The sequence below is a fragment of the Trifolium pratense genome, linkage group LG7 (genome assembly GCF_020283565.1).
Source record: "Trifolium pratense cultivar HEN17-A07 linkage group LG7, ARS_RC_1.1, whole genome shotgun sequence".
Classification (NCBI taxonomy): domain Eukaryota; kingdom Viridiplantae; phylum Streptophyta; class Magnoliopsida; order Fabales; family Fabaceae; genus Trifolium; species Trifolium pratense.
The window spans coordinates 31,010,442-31,030,921 of record NC_060065.1 but is presented as its reverse complement, the minus strand read 5'-3'; the positions used below and the strand labels follow the sequence as shown (position 1 = coordinate 31,030,921).

The following is a 20,480-nucleotide window of genomic DNA, read 5'->3' as shown; positions in this document are numbered from 1 at the left end:
TTTTCATTTGATTAAAAAAAAAATAACTCCGTCGATGGACTATATATACGAATGACACATCCAAAAAATTATGAAGTTTAAATTAAAAAATTCCATTTTGAATATCAATAAAACATTAATTTCCCTCATTTTTCATGTATTAAATATGATTGGTAGAGTCATATATATCAATTACCTAAAACAACATCAACCAACTATACATTCATAACACAACCAATATATTTTTAAAAGAATTCATTTTCTCTAATTCTTCGTGTATTAAATGACGCTTCAAGTCATGCGTGACATGTGATAATAAATATTTTCAACTATATATTTAAGAAAACAATATACTATGAAAATATCAATAATACTCACTTTTAAAAAATTAAAATGTCATTAAAAATTATGGTAAATAAGTCACTTTGTATCTAGTTTTTCGATCTCTTTTCATTTTGATTAAAATTTCAAATCTATCTTTATATTCATTCATTCTCTCTTTCTTGAAATATCTTTTAACCACTTTAGTTGTTGTTTATTTTGTGAAATATTTTCTATTTTCATTTCTTAAATACCTGTTCATTTTAACTTGCTAAGAGAAGATGTGAGACTCATAAAATGAGCAATTGTGATGGAAATAAGAAGAAATTCTGGTTAGAGATAATACATTTTCGAAAATGATGGAAACAATATTTTGACATTTTTATTGTTTTCTAAAAATACAAATAATTGTTCACTTCAAGAGTCTAATATATATATATATATATATATATATATATATATATATATATATATATATATATATATATATATATATATATATATATATATATATATATATATATATATATATATTTTGGCCAAGTAATTTGGTGGCTATAAATTTCACCCTTAATAAGTGAGATGATCGAGATTCGAACCACGACCCCTGCATATATAATGCATTGTCCCTGCTACCCGAGCTCAGCTCATGGGACAAGTCTATCTTGTTATTAGCAAGTAAAATTACCACTAATTTTAAAAGAGTCAATTTATTTATGGAAAATGTTAAATAGTGTCACTGAGACCTTGGTTAAACACATTAATATGAAATTTTTGTTTTGAAACTTGTGCATTTAATACACTAAAAATATAAAAAATTATCTTTCTAGCATTAATTTTATCATTAAATTTCTTTTTTAGTTTAACAAGTGTCTCGAGAAAACTATTTAGTATGACCCTTTATTTATTCACCAATACTATCGTTTTCAATCTAGCATTGATCTAATTTCTTCTCATCCAATATTATCCACACAATTATTATTATATTTAGATATCTAAGTTAAATCAAGATTAACATAGTATTTTGGTACTTGAAATAGTAAGAGTCGAACATTTAGTCAACAAATTGTTTTTTCCTAAGTCAATTAGTAAAAAGTGCGAGTAAAATTATAATACAATGGCTAGTATGACACTCGTGCATGATGCACGGAGTCGCGATGTTGCCGCTTCATACTAGTTAATAGGACGATATTGTTATTTTAAATAGAAAGTAATTTTAATAGGTTGAAGTCATTTTCAGGTATGACTTCATTTATTATAAAGATTTTTTGTCTTTATATGATAGGGTCAAATTGGTATTATCCTCATCCTTATAATATTGTTTCTATGTCTATTAAAAGCTTGAACCACTTACGACGGTATGCAAAACATATATAAATAGCAAATAATTACATAAAGTAACCCTTGAAATATATTACAAATATCCATAACAATTAATAAATGAAGGCAACAAAACAATACTTCATGTTAATATTTGGTGAGAAGTATTCTCCCCGAATGGTCCTGTAGATAACAATGGTCTAACATCAAAATTTGACTTAAACAAATAATGTGTATCCATCATGTTTCACCAACAGGTCATGGAACAACAATAAAATACCTAAAGTGAATAGGTTAGTTATAAATTGTATTGAATTCAACCTATTATAAGAATATATATTAATGAACACTTGTATATATGATTACCTAAATATTATGAAAAAAATCCTGTACAAAACATTAGTTGTCATATTTTGTTGATCAGCTTCATAAAAACAATTACCAATTACCTAAATATTTTTTTTTGTTGATGAAAAAACCAACGAAAGTTTTCAAAAAAAAAAAAAAGTAACACTTCAATAAACACATCATTTTGATTGAAATCCCTATAGTTTCTTTTATTTCAAATCTGCAAACAACACCCCACCCAAATCGCTAGAAAACTATGGCCGGTCTTTTTATCAAACAAGTAGCTAAAAAAATAAATTAAAAACCATGATCATCATTGGAAAGAACGTTAGGCACCCATAATCAACACAAAATCACTCTTAAAAGTTGAAAAAAAATGTCACATTCAAAAAATAAATGTTTAGAAGATTCTTCTTTACCGCATCCACCTAGATAGAGAATGAAATTCAAGTGATTTATACCAAGTTGAATCATATTATCTTTTGTCAGTAACTTGTTTAGAATTAATCTTCACACATAAAGAAACACTTTCAAAATAATCAATTTGTTTCAAATCACCTACTTGTGAACCGCACCTCCCATCCGATTATCACTTGTTAGATTATGATAAATTCCCTTAACATAGTAGCCTTCAAATTGATCAAGTTGCCACTTACATGAATCATTAACGTCGACCTATAATACAAAATTATCCAAAACAACACTTCACAACCCGCCCCTCTTCCCAAGCAAACAACTGTCTATACCACTTCCATCCACCACAACTGATACATCTCTGCCACCGAAACATATTTGCATAACTATAACTATACATCAAAAAGCTTGCTAAACCTAACACAAAGCAGCTCTGCCTCCACCAAAGTCATGCCTTAACACCTAGGGATGGCAAAAAAACTCAAACACGAGAGACCCACCCGAACCCAAACCCAAGTCAATGGGCGAAACCCGATTTGACTGGGTTTGAGTTTGGGTTCGGGTGACACCTGATAATATGGTGTGGGTTTGGTATCAGTCAAACCCACACCCCGAAACCCATACACCCACCCGAAATATTTTATAATTACCTAATTACCCCCATAGTCTCCCTCAATTTCCTTGGAAGACCTTAAATTTTAGTTGTAATTTAATTTCTTGAAAGTCTATGTTGTAATTTCTTGAAAGTCTATTTTGAATTTCCTTAGAAGACCTTAATTTTAGTTGTAATTTAATTCAAAGTCTATGTTGGAATTTAATTTCTTAAATTTGCAAATTATTTTCAAATGTGCTGCGGGTTTGGGTGGAAAAAACCCGAACCCAATGGGTGTGGCGTGGGTGTTGTTTTGCCACCCAAACAACCTTTGTGTTTTGGTTTGGGTTTGAGTGATGATTTCGGGTGTGAGTTTGGTAAGTGTCAAACTCGCACCCATAGACGCCCGTTGCCATCCCTATTAACACCCTTCCCTTAACATCAAAGATTATGTTAATTACTGTGGATTAAATAGAAGAATAAAGAAACAAAATTCTCGATTTATTTTTATTTTAAAATAACCCATTTTTTACTTGACACAGTCAGCCATCATAGATGACTTGTCCTTACCACAAAGGCAGCCTTCAGAATGGCACATCCCTACTTCATTCCTAAATAAAATAAGATTTTATTTTTTTAAAAAAGTGGTACATTTTTGTATTTAAGAAAAAATAAATTATTTGAAAAAAACCCCAAAACTACAAATAAGCTTCTTAATAAACACATTTTAATTTTTGTTTATATTTAAGACTCATTAAAAGTTTATCCGATTTATTTTCAACAAAAAAAAGTTTGTCCAAGTTTAATTCTTGACGAAATAATTTCTTAGTTAAATTATTATTTACCTTGCGACAAAATTCCAAATTATTATCCGGAAAGAGGTTTAAAGAAAATTTGTTCGATTTTAATATCCAATTATATTTATCGATCGTTAGTTCAGTGATAATTGACGCTGAATTTGATAAGACATACCACGTTTGAGTCCCGCAACTGCAATTGAAAAGATGATGAAACTACTATCAATTAGGTGGTTTATTGGAACATTAAAAAAATCGAATTATATTTTGTTTTGGAATAAGAGAGTTAACAATTACAAGTTGAAAGACATAGGCACATAGGTGAAAGTGGGTTGGCGAGGAAGAGTGTGATCTCCGAAGGGACGAAGGGAAACAAAACCTGACCTTTCCCTCTCTCCAAAGGATCATCAAATCAATTTCTCCTTTGAGTTGTGTGTTCCTTCCAGCCACCATATTTTACTACTACTATATATTAATCTATCAACTTCTTTCTTTCTTCTTCAATCACACTCCTTTTCATCATGTCTCACTTCACACTTTCTCAGGTATATATGTATATATGTGTAAATGGGTCACTTAATCAATAATCAAAATTTCATCTTTTCTTTTATTTTTGTTTTTTCCTCTATATTTTCTATATGGGTTTTTGGGTGGTGAAATAATATTTTTTTGGGGAACTTTAAAGCTGAGAATTTTTACTCCAATTTGTAGTTTTTATTTATTTATATGTTTTGAGATTCTTAGTTATTCAACTGAATTTGATCAATCAATACTTAAACTTTTGTGGGTTTTGTGTGCAGATGGCTGTAACTGTTCCTGTTAGCAGTGATTTCTCCGCCACAAGATCTGTGTTTAAGGTTTGATGTTTCTACTTCACTTTGTAAACATGGTCGGTCATATTAATGATTTTACTTGTTTTGTTATGTTAAATTCATAAATCCCAACCTATGCAGTGCAGCACCAACACTTTAGATTGATAGGGTGTTGTGTCCGACATATGTAGGTGTCGGACACAATACAATTTTGATGCATGTGGTTATATTCATTTTCTTTACTTTACTTAGATTATAACCAGTGTTATTGTTATGTCTGGTGTATGTGTCCGTGTTTATGTCGGTGCTTCATAGATTGCACTCCAACTTTATGAAATATCTGCACTTGTAGATTTTATGACTGCTTTGACTTGGTAATTGGGTATGCCTTTTGAGAAACCTTAAAGGAACAATTATTGGGATCGATCGACATTTCTTTCTAAATGAGTTTAGAAGAAACTATTATACTTTTACTATACACTTATCCAGTATGCAATATTTGCTTGAATGCTCCTTGAAATTTTTGAGAATTTCAATAACCTTGTTAAACTTGATCTGCACAAGCATATAGTTAAGTATTGCTTGTTGGTGGATAGGGTTCATCGGAACAAAACAAACCTCTGAGTGAATACCTCCTGAGTGTCCCTACTGTTTGTAACCGGATTGTTTTCTAGTGTTATGTGTCTCAACACATTATTTGGGATATCCTTAATGATATGCCACTTCACAGAAAAGCAACCAGTTCACCTGTCCTCCTGCCAATGCTCTACTGTTATGTCAAAATCAACTGGACTCATCATTTCTGCTAAACCAACAAGTTAGCCACTAGTATTGGCCTGTAACAAAAATTACGAGGCAAAAAGTGAGGCTTAGTAAAACCGAGAAAATATCCAAATTCCCAACAAAACGCAGCATGGAGTTGCTAACTCACTCTTGATAGGAAGGTCCTGTCCCTTGAGTAATAATGTGAATGTCCAAGACTTTTGACATTTTTATCATCAGAACTACTGGAAGCTCTTTTGTCCCATGTTCAGTTCACCAAACCCATTTGTGTTTATTTTGACGTGGTCAAAACCATGGTCATAACTTGTGAATTTAAGCTTATAATCAAAATCAAAAGAACCTGTTTTGGATCCATATGCAGTAGATCCAAAATTAGAACTAGCTCTGTATGTGTTTCCATATTGGCTGTACTGCCTGTAAACCGTGTTGCTTGGATACATCCTGTTAGCAAAACAGAAAACCAGTCCTAGTCCAGATGAGTGTATGGAACAATGCAAATTCGGCAACCCAGGAACGATATTTAAGATGAAATTTGACTATTTTCTATTAATAAAAAAGGCTTGGTTGAGGTTACTAGAGTCAATCTTGTTTCCTTGTCTTTGTTAGTGCTTCATAGACCCCCAACTGTCTGAAGGATCAGTACTTATGTTAGATTTTTATGACTACTTCGATTTGTTAATTGGTATGGCTTTTGAGTTTTGAGAAACCGTGAAGGAATTACTATGGAGATTGATGGATGTTTCTTTCTCAACGAGTTTAGAAGAAACTACATTTTTCTATACACCTTATTTGGTTCATTTCTGTTACATTAGACTGTGATAGGTTCGGTTTATATGGATCCAAGATGATTTCTTTTCTTCTTTTTAATACCAAGAGAAGTTATTGGTTGTTGGTGTAGAATGTAGATGATCTACGGCTTATCATTGGGGCAACTTAATATTTTATATTAGGAATGTCGAGCTTTGCTTTGTGATATTGTTTAAGGACCATCTCTACTTGTCAAATTTGTGTAGTTTTCATACGTTTGTCTCCGAATTTTACTTCTTGTTTATGGAGTATAGAAATACCTATTTTATGAGAACGATGCAGCAGTTTTAGCATATGTGAATATGTCAGAATCACGGTGGGTCACCTTGATTCTGGTATATTCACCGTGATACCAAACATACAATTAGTGTAAGAGGTTATGTTAACATGATTATGTTTAGGTTATATAACATGTATTTTTAATTGCACTTGATGTTGCAGGTGTCTAACTTAAATGTTCGGGATAAATCATGGGCACCAGTGTTTACTTTGGACATGAAAGCAAAAAACTATGGTTCGAGGAGAAATCATAATGTGATTTGCATGTCAGTGCAACAAGCAAGTGTGCCCAAAGTTAATGTCTCCCCTTTAGAATTGGAGAATCCTACGGAGCCTCCATTGAACTTACACAAGCCTAAAGAACCCTATACGGCAACCATTGTTTCCGTTGAAAGATTGGTGGGACCAAAGGCTCCGGGGGAAACTTGTCATATTGTGATCAATCACGATGGAAATGTTCCTTACTGGGAGGGACAAAGTTATGGTGTTATTCCACCAGTAAGTGAATTGTTAATGATACTCATTTTATGCTTTTATTTACTGTTTTTTTTATCCGAATATTGAATGTGAATTCATGATGGTACCTTGTTAGCTCTTTAATTCATGTAGAAAGCATTTTTGCTTCTTTTTCTGAGATCATATGTGTGAGTTAACGCAATGAAATTCTGCAATAATTTCACTACTCATTAATACTATTTGTACGTGGGTGGCAGGGTGAAAATCCAAAAAAACCAGGCTCTCCTCATAATGTTCGACTATATTCAATTGCTTCCACGAGGTATGGAGACTTTTTTGATGGCAAAACAGCCAGTTTGTGTGTGCGTCGTGCTGTTTATTATGATCCTGAGACCGGAAAGGAAGATCCTTCCAAGAATGGCGTCTGTAGCAATTTTTTGTGTGACTCAAAGCCCGGAGACAAAATTAAGATCACAGGTAAGACAAAACACTTTTCTGATTTCTTTTGCAACTTCTCCAAATTTATTTATATTCTTATAATTCCAACTTCTTAGTTCCATCAATGTAATGCCATTGGTGGATCTTGCTCAGTTGAGAGAATTTCTGATCCCTTTTTTTTTTGTACATGATATCATACTCAGTTGTTTATTGTTATTCCTGGTGTCTTAAGCATGTCCTACACAGCTTATTAAAAAGTTCGATGTGACCGCTTTGCAAAATTTTGTCTCTTTAATGCATGAATGTACCCTACTCTTGGAATTTTTATACTATATTGACTTCTATTTGTTGGCTGGTTAATCAACTGGAATTCTCACTATGAATGGTGGGCGTATGTGAAAAATATTCACCTGCTTAAACGATGAATGCAATGTTTTAACAACAGGACTGAACCGGAACCAGCCAGTTCACTGGTTGGTTTGATCCCGGTTTCATTGCGGTCTGGTTGAACAGGGATTGAACCACACACTTGCTTCAATTGGTTAAATTTTTTTACAATTTTTTTTTTTACTTTATTTATTTATTTGCCATCCAGAGGTTTCATCGGTTCCATCTCCGGCCTGGTTTTAAAATAGGGAAATGCTAAATAGTGCCCCCGGGACAATGGTTAAGGAAACAAAAATGGTAATATAATCTTGAAACCGGTGCATTCAATACCTTGAATTTTTTTTAAAAAAAAACTTTTCTACTTAAAACTTTTGTTTTTGTTTCCTTAACCATTGCCTCGAGGATACTCCTTAGATGAATGGGACAATTTATGGTATTTGAGAAAGTTTCCTAAATATTGCTTCTTCTTGGTTAGGAATTAAGTCATAACTAATATTCTACAATTGTTTGGCAGGCCCGTCAGGAAAGATCATGCTTTTGCCGGAGGATGACCCAAATGCTACCCATATAATGATTGCCACCGGTACCGGTGTTGCTCCATATAGAGGCTATCTTCGTCGAATGTTCATGGAATCGGTCCCTAAATTCAAGTTTGGTGGACTAGCATGGCTCTTCCTCGGTGTTGCGAATTCCGATAGTCTTCTCTATGACGACGAGTTCACCAAATACCTTAACGATTATCCAAATAACTTCCGATACGACCGAGCCCTAAGCAGAGAGGAAAAGAACAGGAACGGCGGCAAAATGTATGTTCAGGATAAGATTGAGGAATATAGCGATGAAATCTTTAAGCTCTTGGATAATGGAGCACACATCTATTTCTGCGGTCTGAAAGGGATGATGCCTGGAATCCAAGAAACACTGAAAAGGGTTGCTGAGGAGAGAGGAGAAAGTTGGGAAGAGAAACTTTCACAACTCAAGAAGAACAAACAATGGCATGTTGAAGTTTATTGAAATGTTATTATATTCTCTAGTGCATTCTGCATAATAGCCTCCTAAGAAAAAGACTAGTGTTAGCAGTTTCATTCTTGCTCGAGAAATTGTTTCGGATTAATAATGTTCATTAAGCAGCTTGAGCAGCTGTATCTATTCTATATTAGTAGATTATCATTTTGGTGCATTGTGTTCTTGATGGATACAACATTGAGAAAGTTAAGTCATTAGGAGTGTTCAAGGCATGCTTGGGGTCATTTTTGTAAGGGAAGCAACATTTTTTCTCTTGCCACATTTTGAATTATCATGTTAAAATTATCAATAAGGCATATTGTACTGTAGAATTTCTGCATGACATAGTATATAAAATGATGTCAAAAAGTGTGAAATTGTGAGTGCTTAAGAACTTGAATGATGAACATAGCTCCTTCAAGAGCAAAGGAATGTGGGAAAATTGGTAAAGCTTATCATTATGTTGGACTTCAAGATTATTGATTAAATGAAAGCCAATTACAACTGTATTACCAAAAGGTTAACATTTTTTTATTCTTTCCGGTTGATAGTATATGTTTGATGGCGCTGGAAGTTCTCGCGTTCCAATGTATAGTCGCGAAAACATAAAAGTTCCAAAAGTAACACTAAATTTAAGAAAATGGAAATAGAAAACATTTTCGCAAAGTAAACCAGGCTTTATGTCAATGTGGTTTCTTGCCGTGTTTATACTAAATGCAACGGTGTTCGAAACATACATGTGAGCTGCAAAGCATTAAGCTTGTTTGGAGTCCAAGGACATGTTAGGGTTGTGTATAATGTGTCCCTTACTCACCCTTCATTTCTACTAGATTGGTGATGAGATTTTTACAAACAAATATTGAAGGTGAAATCTATACTAGAAACTTTAGATAATGATCTTGAAGCAACATGCTGAGTCAAGTTTATAATTTAGTTACAATGAAATACTAAAAGAAAATTCTTCTTTCATTATTAAATTTTAGTTTTAATTGAATGATTGTGTAATACGAGTAATTTTATTTCAATTGTGTTTGAGGTCGATCATTCTTGTTTTAAATAGATCTAATTTGACTCACAAAAGACTAAATATGTTAAAATTAGAGTGTACAATGATGAATGATCCTATCAAAATTTGTAGTCGAGTTAAAGATCATTGTAAAAAAAAAAAAAAAGATAATATGTTGTACTCATCTTTTGCTTACACTAATTATTGATGTGATTATGTGAGAAGAATCTTGTATAAGTATTTTTCTTCGACTGAAATTAATAACAGTTAAATAATGTTGGAAAACTTTATACTCGTAGTAGCATGATAAAATAACAAATCACATATTTCAAATAAAGTTAAAAGTTCATAAGGTCCAACCATATGTGTTATGCTTCTTATTTTCTGTTTGAGAATTGTTATGTAAGTTTAACCCCTAGGAAAGCACTTTATAAAGCCTCCCGGAATTTGATTGATTTGTTTATTCCTTTTTTGAAGAAAACTTGAATTTTTCTACCAAAAAAAATAAGAAAACTTGAATTTTGAAAACAATCAACACAAAGTTACTTTGCCCCTTTTTACTTTTCATGATAGATTAGTTATGGATAAATTAAGGAAAATTTTTTTGGATTGAAATCGATTTTTATTGACCAATTAGAATTGCCTCCCAGGATCTATAATTGTCTTAAAAAATATGATAATCATTGGAACTTTTGAATAAGAGTCAAGAAGACCTTATGAACATTGAACATTTTCACGCAGAAGATGTTCAAAATATATGGAACACACAAAATAGATTTTCTCCTTCTAATTAAAATATTAGATTTTCTTATTATGTAATGTTCTTTTTTGGGTTACCATAATATTGGTATGAAGTTTTTACTGTCGTTAGCGATGACTAATCTCCATTGGATAACCTATGGGGTACACAAGGTGAGTTCTCTCCTCCCAATCGAATATTTTCCATATGCATAAGTCAGAAATCGAACCCCGATGGAGTTATATTCTATACTATTTGTCCAATAATTGAACCCTTATATAAGATACACATCTCTTAGTCTAAATTAAATTTCATACCTATGACAAAAAAACAAATACTTAAAAGCTAAGCAACAAAAATAACTACTACAACATATCACATACTTTCCACAACCATTGAAAAACAACACTTTATCAAATCACCAATATTATTTACACAATATATACAATATACTCCCTCCGGTCCTTTTTATAAGGAACAATTTGGAAAAAAAAATTGGTCCTTTTTATAAGAAACAATCATTAAATTTATTCTTACAATTCTATTTTTACCCTTATTAAATTGTATCCATTCCAAAGTTATGCATTAATTAGAGTGATATATTCCCTAAGGATAAATTAATACACCAAGGTTAGTTTTGGAATAGATTGTAAAATTTTAGAATTTTTATTAAGAAAGATAAGATTTCTTGGTATGTGTGTTTTTTCCAAATTGTTCCTTATAATAAGGACCTGAGGGAGTATATCTTAACCCCTTTATTAAATAAAGTCACATATAAGTAGTTGTTCAATTTTCAAATCATCATTTAATTAAACACTTATAAGTCATAATCCTTTTTTTTTCTTTCCTCACATTATATATACACAAAACAACAACACTACTCTCCTTTTACTTCTTTTCAATTTTACTCTCCGATGTCGTCGCTCCGATTTATCACCGGAATTATCATAACTGTCATACTCGCCGGAGCTTCCACCGGAAGAGACCTCCGTCCATCCGATCACGGACTCAGTTTCCAGTCTCCACCACCAGCCAATTCTCCAACAGAAATGAGATCCTTCTTCAACAGCAACAACAACAGCTCCAATTCTTCTTCTTCCGACAATTCGCCTTGGGGTATTACAGATTCTATTCCGCCGGCGATACAGAGAACCACCGGCAACGGCGGTGGACGGTTGGGAAAGGCTTTAGTATGGGGGAGCTTGGTTTGTGGAATCACAGGTGGCGTTTTATTAGTGGTTTCTATTTTTATTTATCTGTTTAATAAAAAACGAAGAAGAAATTCAGAGCAAAACGATTCGTTTCGTTTTGATGATGATAATAATTTCAATTTAAATAACAGTAATAATGTTGCTAAAAAACAAGAGTTAGTGCAGAATTACTGACTTTTTTTAGGTTGATTAAATTTTTACTTCTATAAATATTTTAATTTTTTCTTTAGTTATTAAAATTTCAGTAACCTTTAGTTTCAAATTTTCGGTTGCAAGTTTTTATTCTTGTTTATAAGTTAACTCATATGTATATTATCATATTTTGTTATTGAATTTATTTATTCATGTTTATAATATTACAAGAATTTTTTACATAAAAATTTAGAATTTTAATAAAAGATAAATTAAATATGAAGTTTTTAACATGAAAAATTTAAAATTTTATATTTAATTTATTTATTGTTAAAAATATATTAAATTACTACTAAAGAGATTTGTATAATGTACTAAATGTGACCGTATAAAAAATTTCAAAGTTTGAATAATACATATAAGTTAACTTAAAAACTGAGCTAAAATTTGTGAAGGAAAATATTTGCACACCAAAACTTATTGAAATTTTTACCAGAACTAAAAATAAAATTTGAGATATTTTATAAGGACTAAAAATTTATTTATTACTTTTTTTTCTTATATATATATATATATATATATATATATATTCCATTGTTAGCTAGTTGTTTTTTCCCTATTATATTCAATGTGTTATTTTATGTAAAGTTGAAGGGTCGAGGGCAATGGTGTAAATTGATTGATTAATACTAGTATTAAGATTAACCGCTATAATGCTTCTTTGTATAATAATTTATATTATTTTGTAGGTATTATTTCATTATTGATTCACCAAAAAATAAATAAAAATATTTCATTATTGAGATTACGTGTTTCAAAAGTTGTGGTTGTGGATGTGGTAATGTGATGTGATACATACATTAATATACTTGGACTTGAATTGAACTGTTTGTTAGGTTAGATTAGATTAATGGTACTTTCTGTAACCAAAAAAAAAAAAGATTAATGGTACTTTCTAAATCATTTATGTATGGTTTGGTTACGTGTAAGGTGGGACAATAGAACATGGGCATGAGAATGAGTAATATAAAATTAGTATATACTACTACTTTATTTGTTGCTAAATGATTGTTGTTCAAAGTTTTTTCATGTATTAAAAAAGAATAAATGAGTATAACAAATTAACAATGTTATAAAATTATTGACTACATTCAGTCAAAAGAAATTATTGATTAAATGAATAAATGAGTATAGGACAAGTAATTTTCAAATAATGCTTTTATTGATTAAATTCATGGATAATTCAAGTCTACAAGAGCTTGGTTTTGTAACTTGACATGATTGGAAATTCAAATTTTAAAATAGTTGTAAAATGATTATTAATGTTACTATTAATAATTTTAATTCCTAAAAAAGTGTGAGAGAAGAAAGTAAGCACATAAAGTTAAGGCTTAGTTGGATTGGTGAAAAGCTATGTTGCATGGGTACTTCGTTTTAGACAGAGTACCAGTATTGGGTACCGGTACGCGTATGGTACTCCCATGGTACGTACCCTCAAAGTACCAAGTTTTTTTTTTTTTTTTCATGCAGGAACACGCGTGGTACTTCCGAGGTACGCGCGTGGTACTCTCAGGGTACAAAGGTGGTACATATTTCATCAAAAACTATTTTCATTTTGTTTTTTTGCAACACTTTTCAATCTCATTCTTATTTTATTTGTTTATTTTTTTGTTTGTTTAAGCAGCATAGTCTTACTACTAATCCTAATTTTCTAAATGTGTAAACCACAATATAACTATTTTTAAAGATTGCTATTTTTTATGTTTAATTATTTGTTTTGAGAATATAATTTTATTATTTTAACTATATAACTATATTAAAAAAAAATTATACGAGCGTACTCATACCTTAGTTTTTTTTAAAATGTCGTACCACGTACCGGTGCCGGATACCGTACCCGCACCTATGCAACATAGTTGAAAAGGTTACAAAGGAAGCTTCCTCCTCCTGCTTTATTTGATACTTTGAAGTTGCAATTTATTTCCTACTATATATGCTTGAGGTGGGGTGTGCAAGAAAGTGGTACACATTAAATGATAAAATATGATTTAAAGTTGTTGGTTTTATTTATTTAGTGAATATTTTAAGGAGTTTAATTAGATGGATACGATACTTTTTTTTTGTTTGCCCAATGCATCTCCCATTCAAGAACACACTAACAAAGCTCACCAGTTTCAAACCTTGACTAATTTTATTTTTTTTGTTAACCTTAACTATCTAATTATTATACAATAAAAGGTAAAATGAATATTTTGAAGAATTAGAAAAGCACCAACAGCTTCAGGACAAAGATTAAAATGGGAAACAAATATTTTTTCGCCTAATGCATATAGCTTTACATAAACTAGTTGACACGCAAACTGGCAAATCGACAATTGTACATGAAAATAAATATTTGATTATGAACCTGTTAGCAAAACTATGTTTCTCTCTCACTCTTTTCTGTGAAGAAAATGCACTGAATGTTTGGTCCAATAATTTGAAAGATGTAAAAATATAAATAGGCAGATTTATTTGTTCCTCTAGGATGATAGCCAAAAGCAGAAGAGAAAAAAATTACAGAAGCCTCTTCATAGACTAACAACATTCAAATAGCTATTGATCAAGAGGAATCCATTCGAGTTCTAACTCTATTTCTCCAGATTCAACATTCTGGAGTTTGAGTGTCATCATTTGTTTAACCTTACCATCAGAAATTTCGACCGCGCTATCCTCAATAAGTGCATTGTCGTCAGATTTCAACCATTTTCCGATCTGCATATTTCCAAACATACTAGGATCTCTAAATGCCATGGCAGAAGTTATCAGTGACTGAAGATCAATGTCCGCTTCTCCCATTATATCATCAGCAGAAAATGTGTCATAATCATATACTTTCTGCAATATAGTCAAATTGATATGATTAAGTGCCATGCTCTTTAACATTAACAATGATATTCATTTGAATAGCAATGAATCATTTTCAAAAATCCAATTTTTCCTCTCCATCCACCCTGGCATGATTGTATTGCGGGATCATATACATTGTTTGGCTTCGGAACAATACAATTAGTACTTCTTAGACACAGAAGCATTAATTTATTATACTTTTCATCATTATTGCATTGCCTTTACTCTTCTTTCTATTCCGCTAAATATTCTAGATTGTATATATATAAAAGACTTGCAGAAACACATGATGTCGACTTGTAGAGGACAACAATTCTAAGTGCAACTATAATAAGGCTATGTTCTAAGGCAACAAAGAATAACAAATATGATGTCGACTCATTAATTTTCACTTAATATTATGCTGAACAGCGAGTGCCATTAAATTGTGATTTGAGATAAACGGGTCACTGTCACTGACAACTGAAGATAAAATTGGGAAGGGAACAAAGAATAACAAAAGGAAGACTCTTATTCTCGAGTTCTATCCCTTACATATGGGGCTTACCAGTTTGCTTAATACCAAAATAAAAAGGCAAGTAAATGATGGATGTCTAGACATCAATATATTTGTATAAGTTTGTTTATTCTATCCACAAATCATACTTCTGTTTTGCTCTCAATCTATTGCAAGTTATAACCAATTAGGAATTGTAGTTGGAAGACAACTTTATTTGATTTCCAATGGTGAGCAAGGGTGTAACTGTAAGAGAACATAACTTTGAATTGGATTAGGTTGCTTGCATAGGGGTTGGGTGGGTAGCTCAACTGGTTTGAGCTAAGGGTTTAAGGAGTTCGGGTGTAAAAAGTCTCGGTTCAAGTCCCGGTAAAGGATAAAATTACTAATATTAATAACTAATTACTAACTTTGGTCATTTAAAAAAAAAAGGTTGCTTGCATTAAATGAAACTAGGTTTAGTGGTTGTGTCAGAAATGAGGATGAAGGAGCTTATTTTTCTTCAATCATGGTGTCCATTATAACAGGATACAAACAGAATTTAGTGTCATTTATTCACAACATAAAATTCAATCTTACCAATTTCAGCTGTCCATAATGCTCTGGAACAGACAGCATATGCTCCTCATTCCAGACTGGATTCAAATTACTTCTCACTACAGTTGTCTGTACAGTCTGTAAGCCATATCACCAAATCAAATTTCAGAAAGAAAATTGTCGCCATTTATAATTTTCAACGATAAATTAAAGATAAAGAACAGCATTTCCCCAGGGAAAAATATGGTAAGACGAACAACCAACCTGTGAGCCGAGGTTCAAAACAACATATGGGTCACTTGACTTTATATCCCGGATGGCTAAATTTGTGCCTTGAATCACTTTGATCTTCAACATTCCAATGAATTCTACCATACCTTCCTGTTGTCACCACCAACATCAGTCACCGTTCAAGGAAATCACTAATGAGAATAACTGCATTGCCCTCCTTACTGCAGAAGTAGTAATGTTGGACAATGCAACACGCTTCATCTCATCTATATTAAATTATTTTCCACAAGAAAACATGTAGGCTTTTCATCTGGTACATCAATGATTCAACGAAATACAAATATAGGTCACAAAAGATGCCTACTCAAATTTGGTCTCCCTCGCTCATAAAAGCAGTTAGATAAACAGCAGACTAACAAATAATTGAAGTTACCATTCTCTGTGAACCAGTGCTTCTAAAACTATCCATAAAACTATTGGAAGAACTTGATTGATTGCTTTTTCCAGATACAATGCGCAAACTAGGCTTCAAAAATTCTTGCAACTCATACTTTGACCTGCAGCCAAAATAGCCACGATTAAAATGGAAACAGTTAACTAAAGGATTCACATGACTGTTTGAATGAACAGCAGAATGCAGCACCAGAGAGCGAGAGAAGGGGAGGAAAAATAATCTTTAGCACTGGTACTACTTCATGGTGATTAGAGATATAGGATTCTCAAGAGGAACTAAAATAAATGATGCAGACTGTAGATAATTCACTGTGAATATGAATGAAGCATGTCTAACCGTATAAACTTTGAACGCTCATCAGGAGTGGCATCTGGTCCAGGTTTTGTATATCCTTCAGGAATATAAGCCTCGTAAATTGAATTAGCGGAAGCATTTCCTCCAACTTCTATCATTGCATCTACTTCATCATCTGACCATTCATCCAATGTCACAGATAAGACCTGAAAATAAACATTAATGCTGTCAAACAAATAAATTAAATTCAGCATTTCCAACATCTTAACTTGATAGACACAGCCTATTGCAAACAAAAATAGGTCATATTAGGTGGTTCAATATCATGTTTGTGTAAAAGGAAAAAACAAGGTCATATGGCATAAGATCCTATTTAATGCGCATGTGCATGTGCGCGCGCGCGCGCACACACACACACACACCTATTAGACGCCTAATAAAACTAAAAAGAAGGGTGGGTGAATGCAACAGGAAGAGCAGCCATAATCCTAGGTCATTATGCCAAATGCAAATATTAGCTTGTCTTAATCGCATGCTAAACTGAGAATGAAACTTAGACATAGTTTTCATTGGTAATGCCAAACTAATGAATTATCATGCATTTAATATATGTAACTGCAATTTAATGTACTTAAACATGTCTTGTGAATGTCAAATTGAAAGACAAACATGTTTTGCTAATCATGAAAGTAATTGATTGTTTTTCTTTTCTTCCACATCACATCAGATGCATTTCTTACACAAGTTCTGGAAAATGAACAACTGAAACATGAGTTATCAACTGTTAAAATTTGAAGACAAAAATGGATAAGATACTTGGTTCAAATTTCAAATATTCACATTGAAAAGAATAAAAATTCATGATTAAAGCGAATTCAGGAAACATTGCTTCCACAACAATGAGAAAACCAGTAAATAGTTTTCTATTCTATCACGGTGCATATTAATGATTTACCTTTGAAATATGAGTACCAAGGCTTCTGTGCACACCACAACATTTTAAGCATATAAACACTCCAATATTGGCAGACCTGAAAATTAACTTCAAAATTAAATTTACAGCAGCAATAAATACTGATGTCATATTCTTCATTTTATTTTTACATTTAGTGATTTTCATATAACTTAAGGGCAAACTCATTAAAGTTCACCCGAAAAAAAAGGATGAAAATGTCCACTCATTATTATAAACCATAAAATCATGAGTGCAAGAGCAAAAAACCTACGCCCATTTAGGATCTGGAGCATTACAATCAGAACAAACACGATTATCCTTCTGAAGCAATAAATCTTTCAATCTTCTTCTACCTGTAAATGAAAACCTGCCATTATTCAACTTTTCAAGGAAAAAATGAAAATAGCTCCGAAATAGCCCCCAACATTTATTTATTTAATTGGCTTACTAAATAATCTTAAAGCTTCAGAACTTAAGTTAAGAAATTTAGGGGATATTATTAGGATGGAGGGGTTGGAGGTGGGAATGGAAGGGAGGGTAAATTTATTATTTTCACTAAATAGTGTCCAATTTGAGTTTTTTGTTTAGGAAAAAATGAAAGGAATAAGGAGATATTGTATGTAGCCTTCAAATAATTCCTTATTCGTTCTTTATAAATATTTTATAACTTTTTTGATTTAAAATTGAAAAACTAACCCACTCCTGTTACTTCTAAGCCGACCCTTCATCTGGATATAACCGTAAGAAGATCCTGACCAATAAAATCCTGAGAAAAAAATCCCTAATACAGAATCTAACTTTATCCAGATAACTTGCCATTCAAAATCCTAACTATCTAGTCAATAGCCAGCTACTCCTTGAAATTTTATCACCAAAATTGAAGAGATGACTAGTCCCAACCTTTTTATCTTATATAACAATCACCTTTAGAAGAATTCTTCAAAATTATGGTTCATTCTATTTATGATTTTGGCTATCTAGCATTACTTAAAACAAACAAAGCTCATCAAGAAACATGGAATTTAGAATTAAGTTGCATTGCAGGAACTAATGGTAATTTTGATAACATATAGTGTTGTCAATCGAGGGAAATAGAGGTTTGATCAAATTCCGCTATGTAATAGTGCTATAGCAGCTACTTGACGACATTTTGTACTGAATAACATATCGCGTAACAATACCAATTTCTTAAATTTCCGCTATGCTATAGCACTGTCAATGTCATAGCCACTATTTAACAACATTATAACATATATAACCAAACATACCCACTTATAGAATAGGTCAGTAGAATGTCACTAGTTCTATTTATGCAACCATAATAATAAACATTTAGCGTGACAAACACCTCGATAATACATGTATACACCCATTTTGTAATCTCATTTTTTTTTAAAAACAACTACAGAATACTAAACTTTCATTGGATGTCAGTCTAAAACTAATATAAACTAGTTTACAATGACGGTACATGTCCCATTTTTTTATTAAGTATGATAAAAATACCTGACGCGGGTCTTCCAAGATCCATTCGGAGATTATTCACTGCTGACACGAAATCCCGCAATCATCAAGTCCGCAACCTCTTTAACTAATAGTCAAACAACAACAACAACAACCTACAAATAAGTAAAAAAAAAAATATAAATTTTTGTCTAAGCAAATTTATATTCAGTTTTTCACTACAAAATCAAAATCATTCCAACAAGTAAAAAACTAGAAGAATCATGCACTTGCAAAACATATTCACACTACATTATTAATTCTTATCAAGCATGAACAATACATGATTTAGATGAAACTAATCATACATTCAAATCAACAAAATCAACAAGATATATACATAATAATCAATCAGAATTGTAAAATGATGCGATCAGTGCATAAAGACGATGGTTTTAGGATTTGGATCGAAATTGCGTTGAAGAAAATAACAAAAATGAACGGTTGTTATGAATAATTGGTTAGAAAATGGAAAATTTGAGATCAGAATGAGAAAGTAATGAAGTTGCGTTACCGGTGAACGGAGAAGGAATCGGAATGGCGGAGTTAGTGAGAGAGACACGATTGCGACGGAGTTGGATGGTGGTGGTGATGATTTTGATGATCCACTTTCATTTATTACATTCATTTTTTCAGACCCAATCAATAAATTGTTTTATTTTTTGACATAATCAATAAATGTGTTCAAACTACACACCAAATTTCTTTTAATATTTTAAATACTTTTTCGTCAAAAAAAAAAAGAAGGCAAAGGCTAAATAGTGCCCTAGGGGCACTTGTTAAGGATTCAAATTTAGAAAGTTTTACTTGGAAATAGTGTAGTCAATACAACAAAAGTCTATATTTTGATGTTTTCCATGCACAACTTTTATTTTATTTTTTCTTTTGGTTCCTTAACTAGTGCCCCGGGGGTACCGGTTAGCAAGACCCAAAAAAAAAACATTACCTCAGTCCCAAAATATAAGAACTCTTTGATCACTGCACGTATGTCAATACATACTTTTGATTACGAATATCTTTAATTCTCTATTAGTAAAAATTATAGAATATTTGATATTTTAAAAATATACATTACAAATCAAACAAGATCTTATACGATAATATTTACATTTATATTTTTTTGGAAAAATAGGTCAAAACAAAGATATATGAATAGTGCATTTAGTCAAATAAGGTCTTATAAATGGAACGGAGGGAGTACTTTTAATTTTTGCTCAAAGATATTTTAAGCACTTTATATAATTGTAAATAGGCATGGCAATGGGTACCCGCGGGTACGGTTTTTACCTTCCACG

The 20,480-nt window shown here is 31.8% G+C and overlaps 3 protein-coding genes across 6 annotated transcripts; 2 read left to right on the top strand and 1 right to left on the bottom strand.

Annotated features, from left to right (window-relative positions):
• The first annotated feature begins 4,033 nt into the window (after positions 1-4,033).
• Positions 4,034-9,115, top strand: LOC123895685 (ferredoxin--NADP reductase, root isozyme, chloroplastic). Its single transcript, XM_045946160.1, has 5 exons — positions 4,034-4,316; positions 4,572-4,628; positions 6,615-6,950; positions 7,166-7,385; positions 8,248-9,115. Exons 1-5 carry the CDS (start codon positions 4,293-4,295, stop codon positions 8,745-8,747), a joined length of 1,137 nt encoding a protein of 378 aa, XP_045802116.1. The 5' UTR covers positions 4,034-4,292; the 3' UTR covers positions 8,748-9,115.
• A 2,123-nt stretch (positions 9,116-11,238) lies between these two features.
• LOC123898056 (proline-rich receptor-like protein kinase PERK4) lies at positions 11,239-12,050 on the top strand. The gene has a single exon (XM_045948903.1). The coding sequence runs from the start codon at positions 11,398-11,400 to the stop codon at positions 11,866-11,868; it is 471 nt and encodes a 156-aa protein (XP_045804859.1). The 5' UTR covers positions 11,239-11,397; the 3' UTR covers positions 11,869-12,050.
• Positions 12,051-14,201: 2,151 nt separating this feature from the next.
• On the bottom strand, positions 14,202-19,876 carry LOC123899161 (probable ADP-ribosylation factor GTPase-activating protein AGD13). 4 transcript variants are annotated; one of them, XM_045950229.1, is made up of 9 exons: positions 19,700-19,876; positions 19,189-19,301; positions 17,954-18,035; positions 17,683-17,758; positions 16,770-16,933; positions 16,413-16,536; positions 16,013-16,129; positions 15,791-15,886; positions 14,202-14,703 (listed from the first exon to the last, which is right to left on the bottom strand). In XM_045950229.1, exons 2-9 carry the CDS (start codon positions 19,211-19,213, stop codon positions 14,422-14,424), a joined length of 966 nt encoding a protein of 321 aa, XP_045806185.1. In that variant the 5' UTR covers positions 19,214-19,301; positions 19,700-19,876; the 3' UTR covers positions 14,202-14,421. The 4 variants fall into 4 exon arrangements, with proteins under 4 accessions (XP_045806185.1, XP_045806183.1, XP_045806187.1 ...); XM_045950227.1 differs by having other exon boundaries at positions 19,189-19,273; positions 19,700-19,851; XM_045950231.1 differs by having other exon boundaries at positions 19,189-19,258; positions 19,700-19,843.
• Positions 19,877-20,480: the final 604 nt, after the last annotated feature.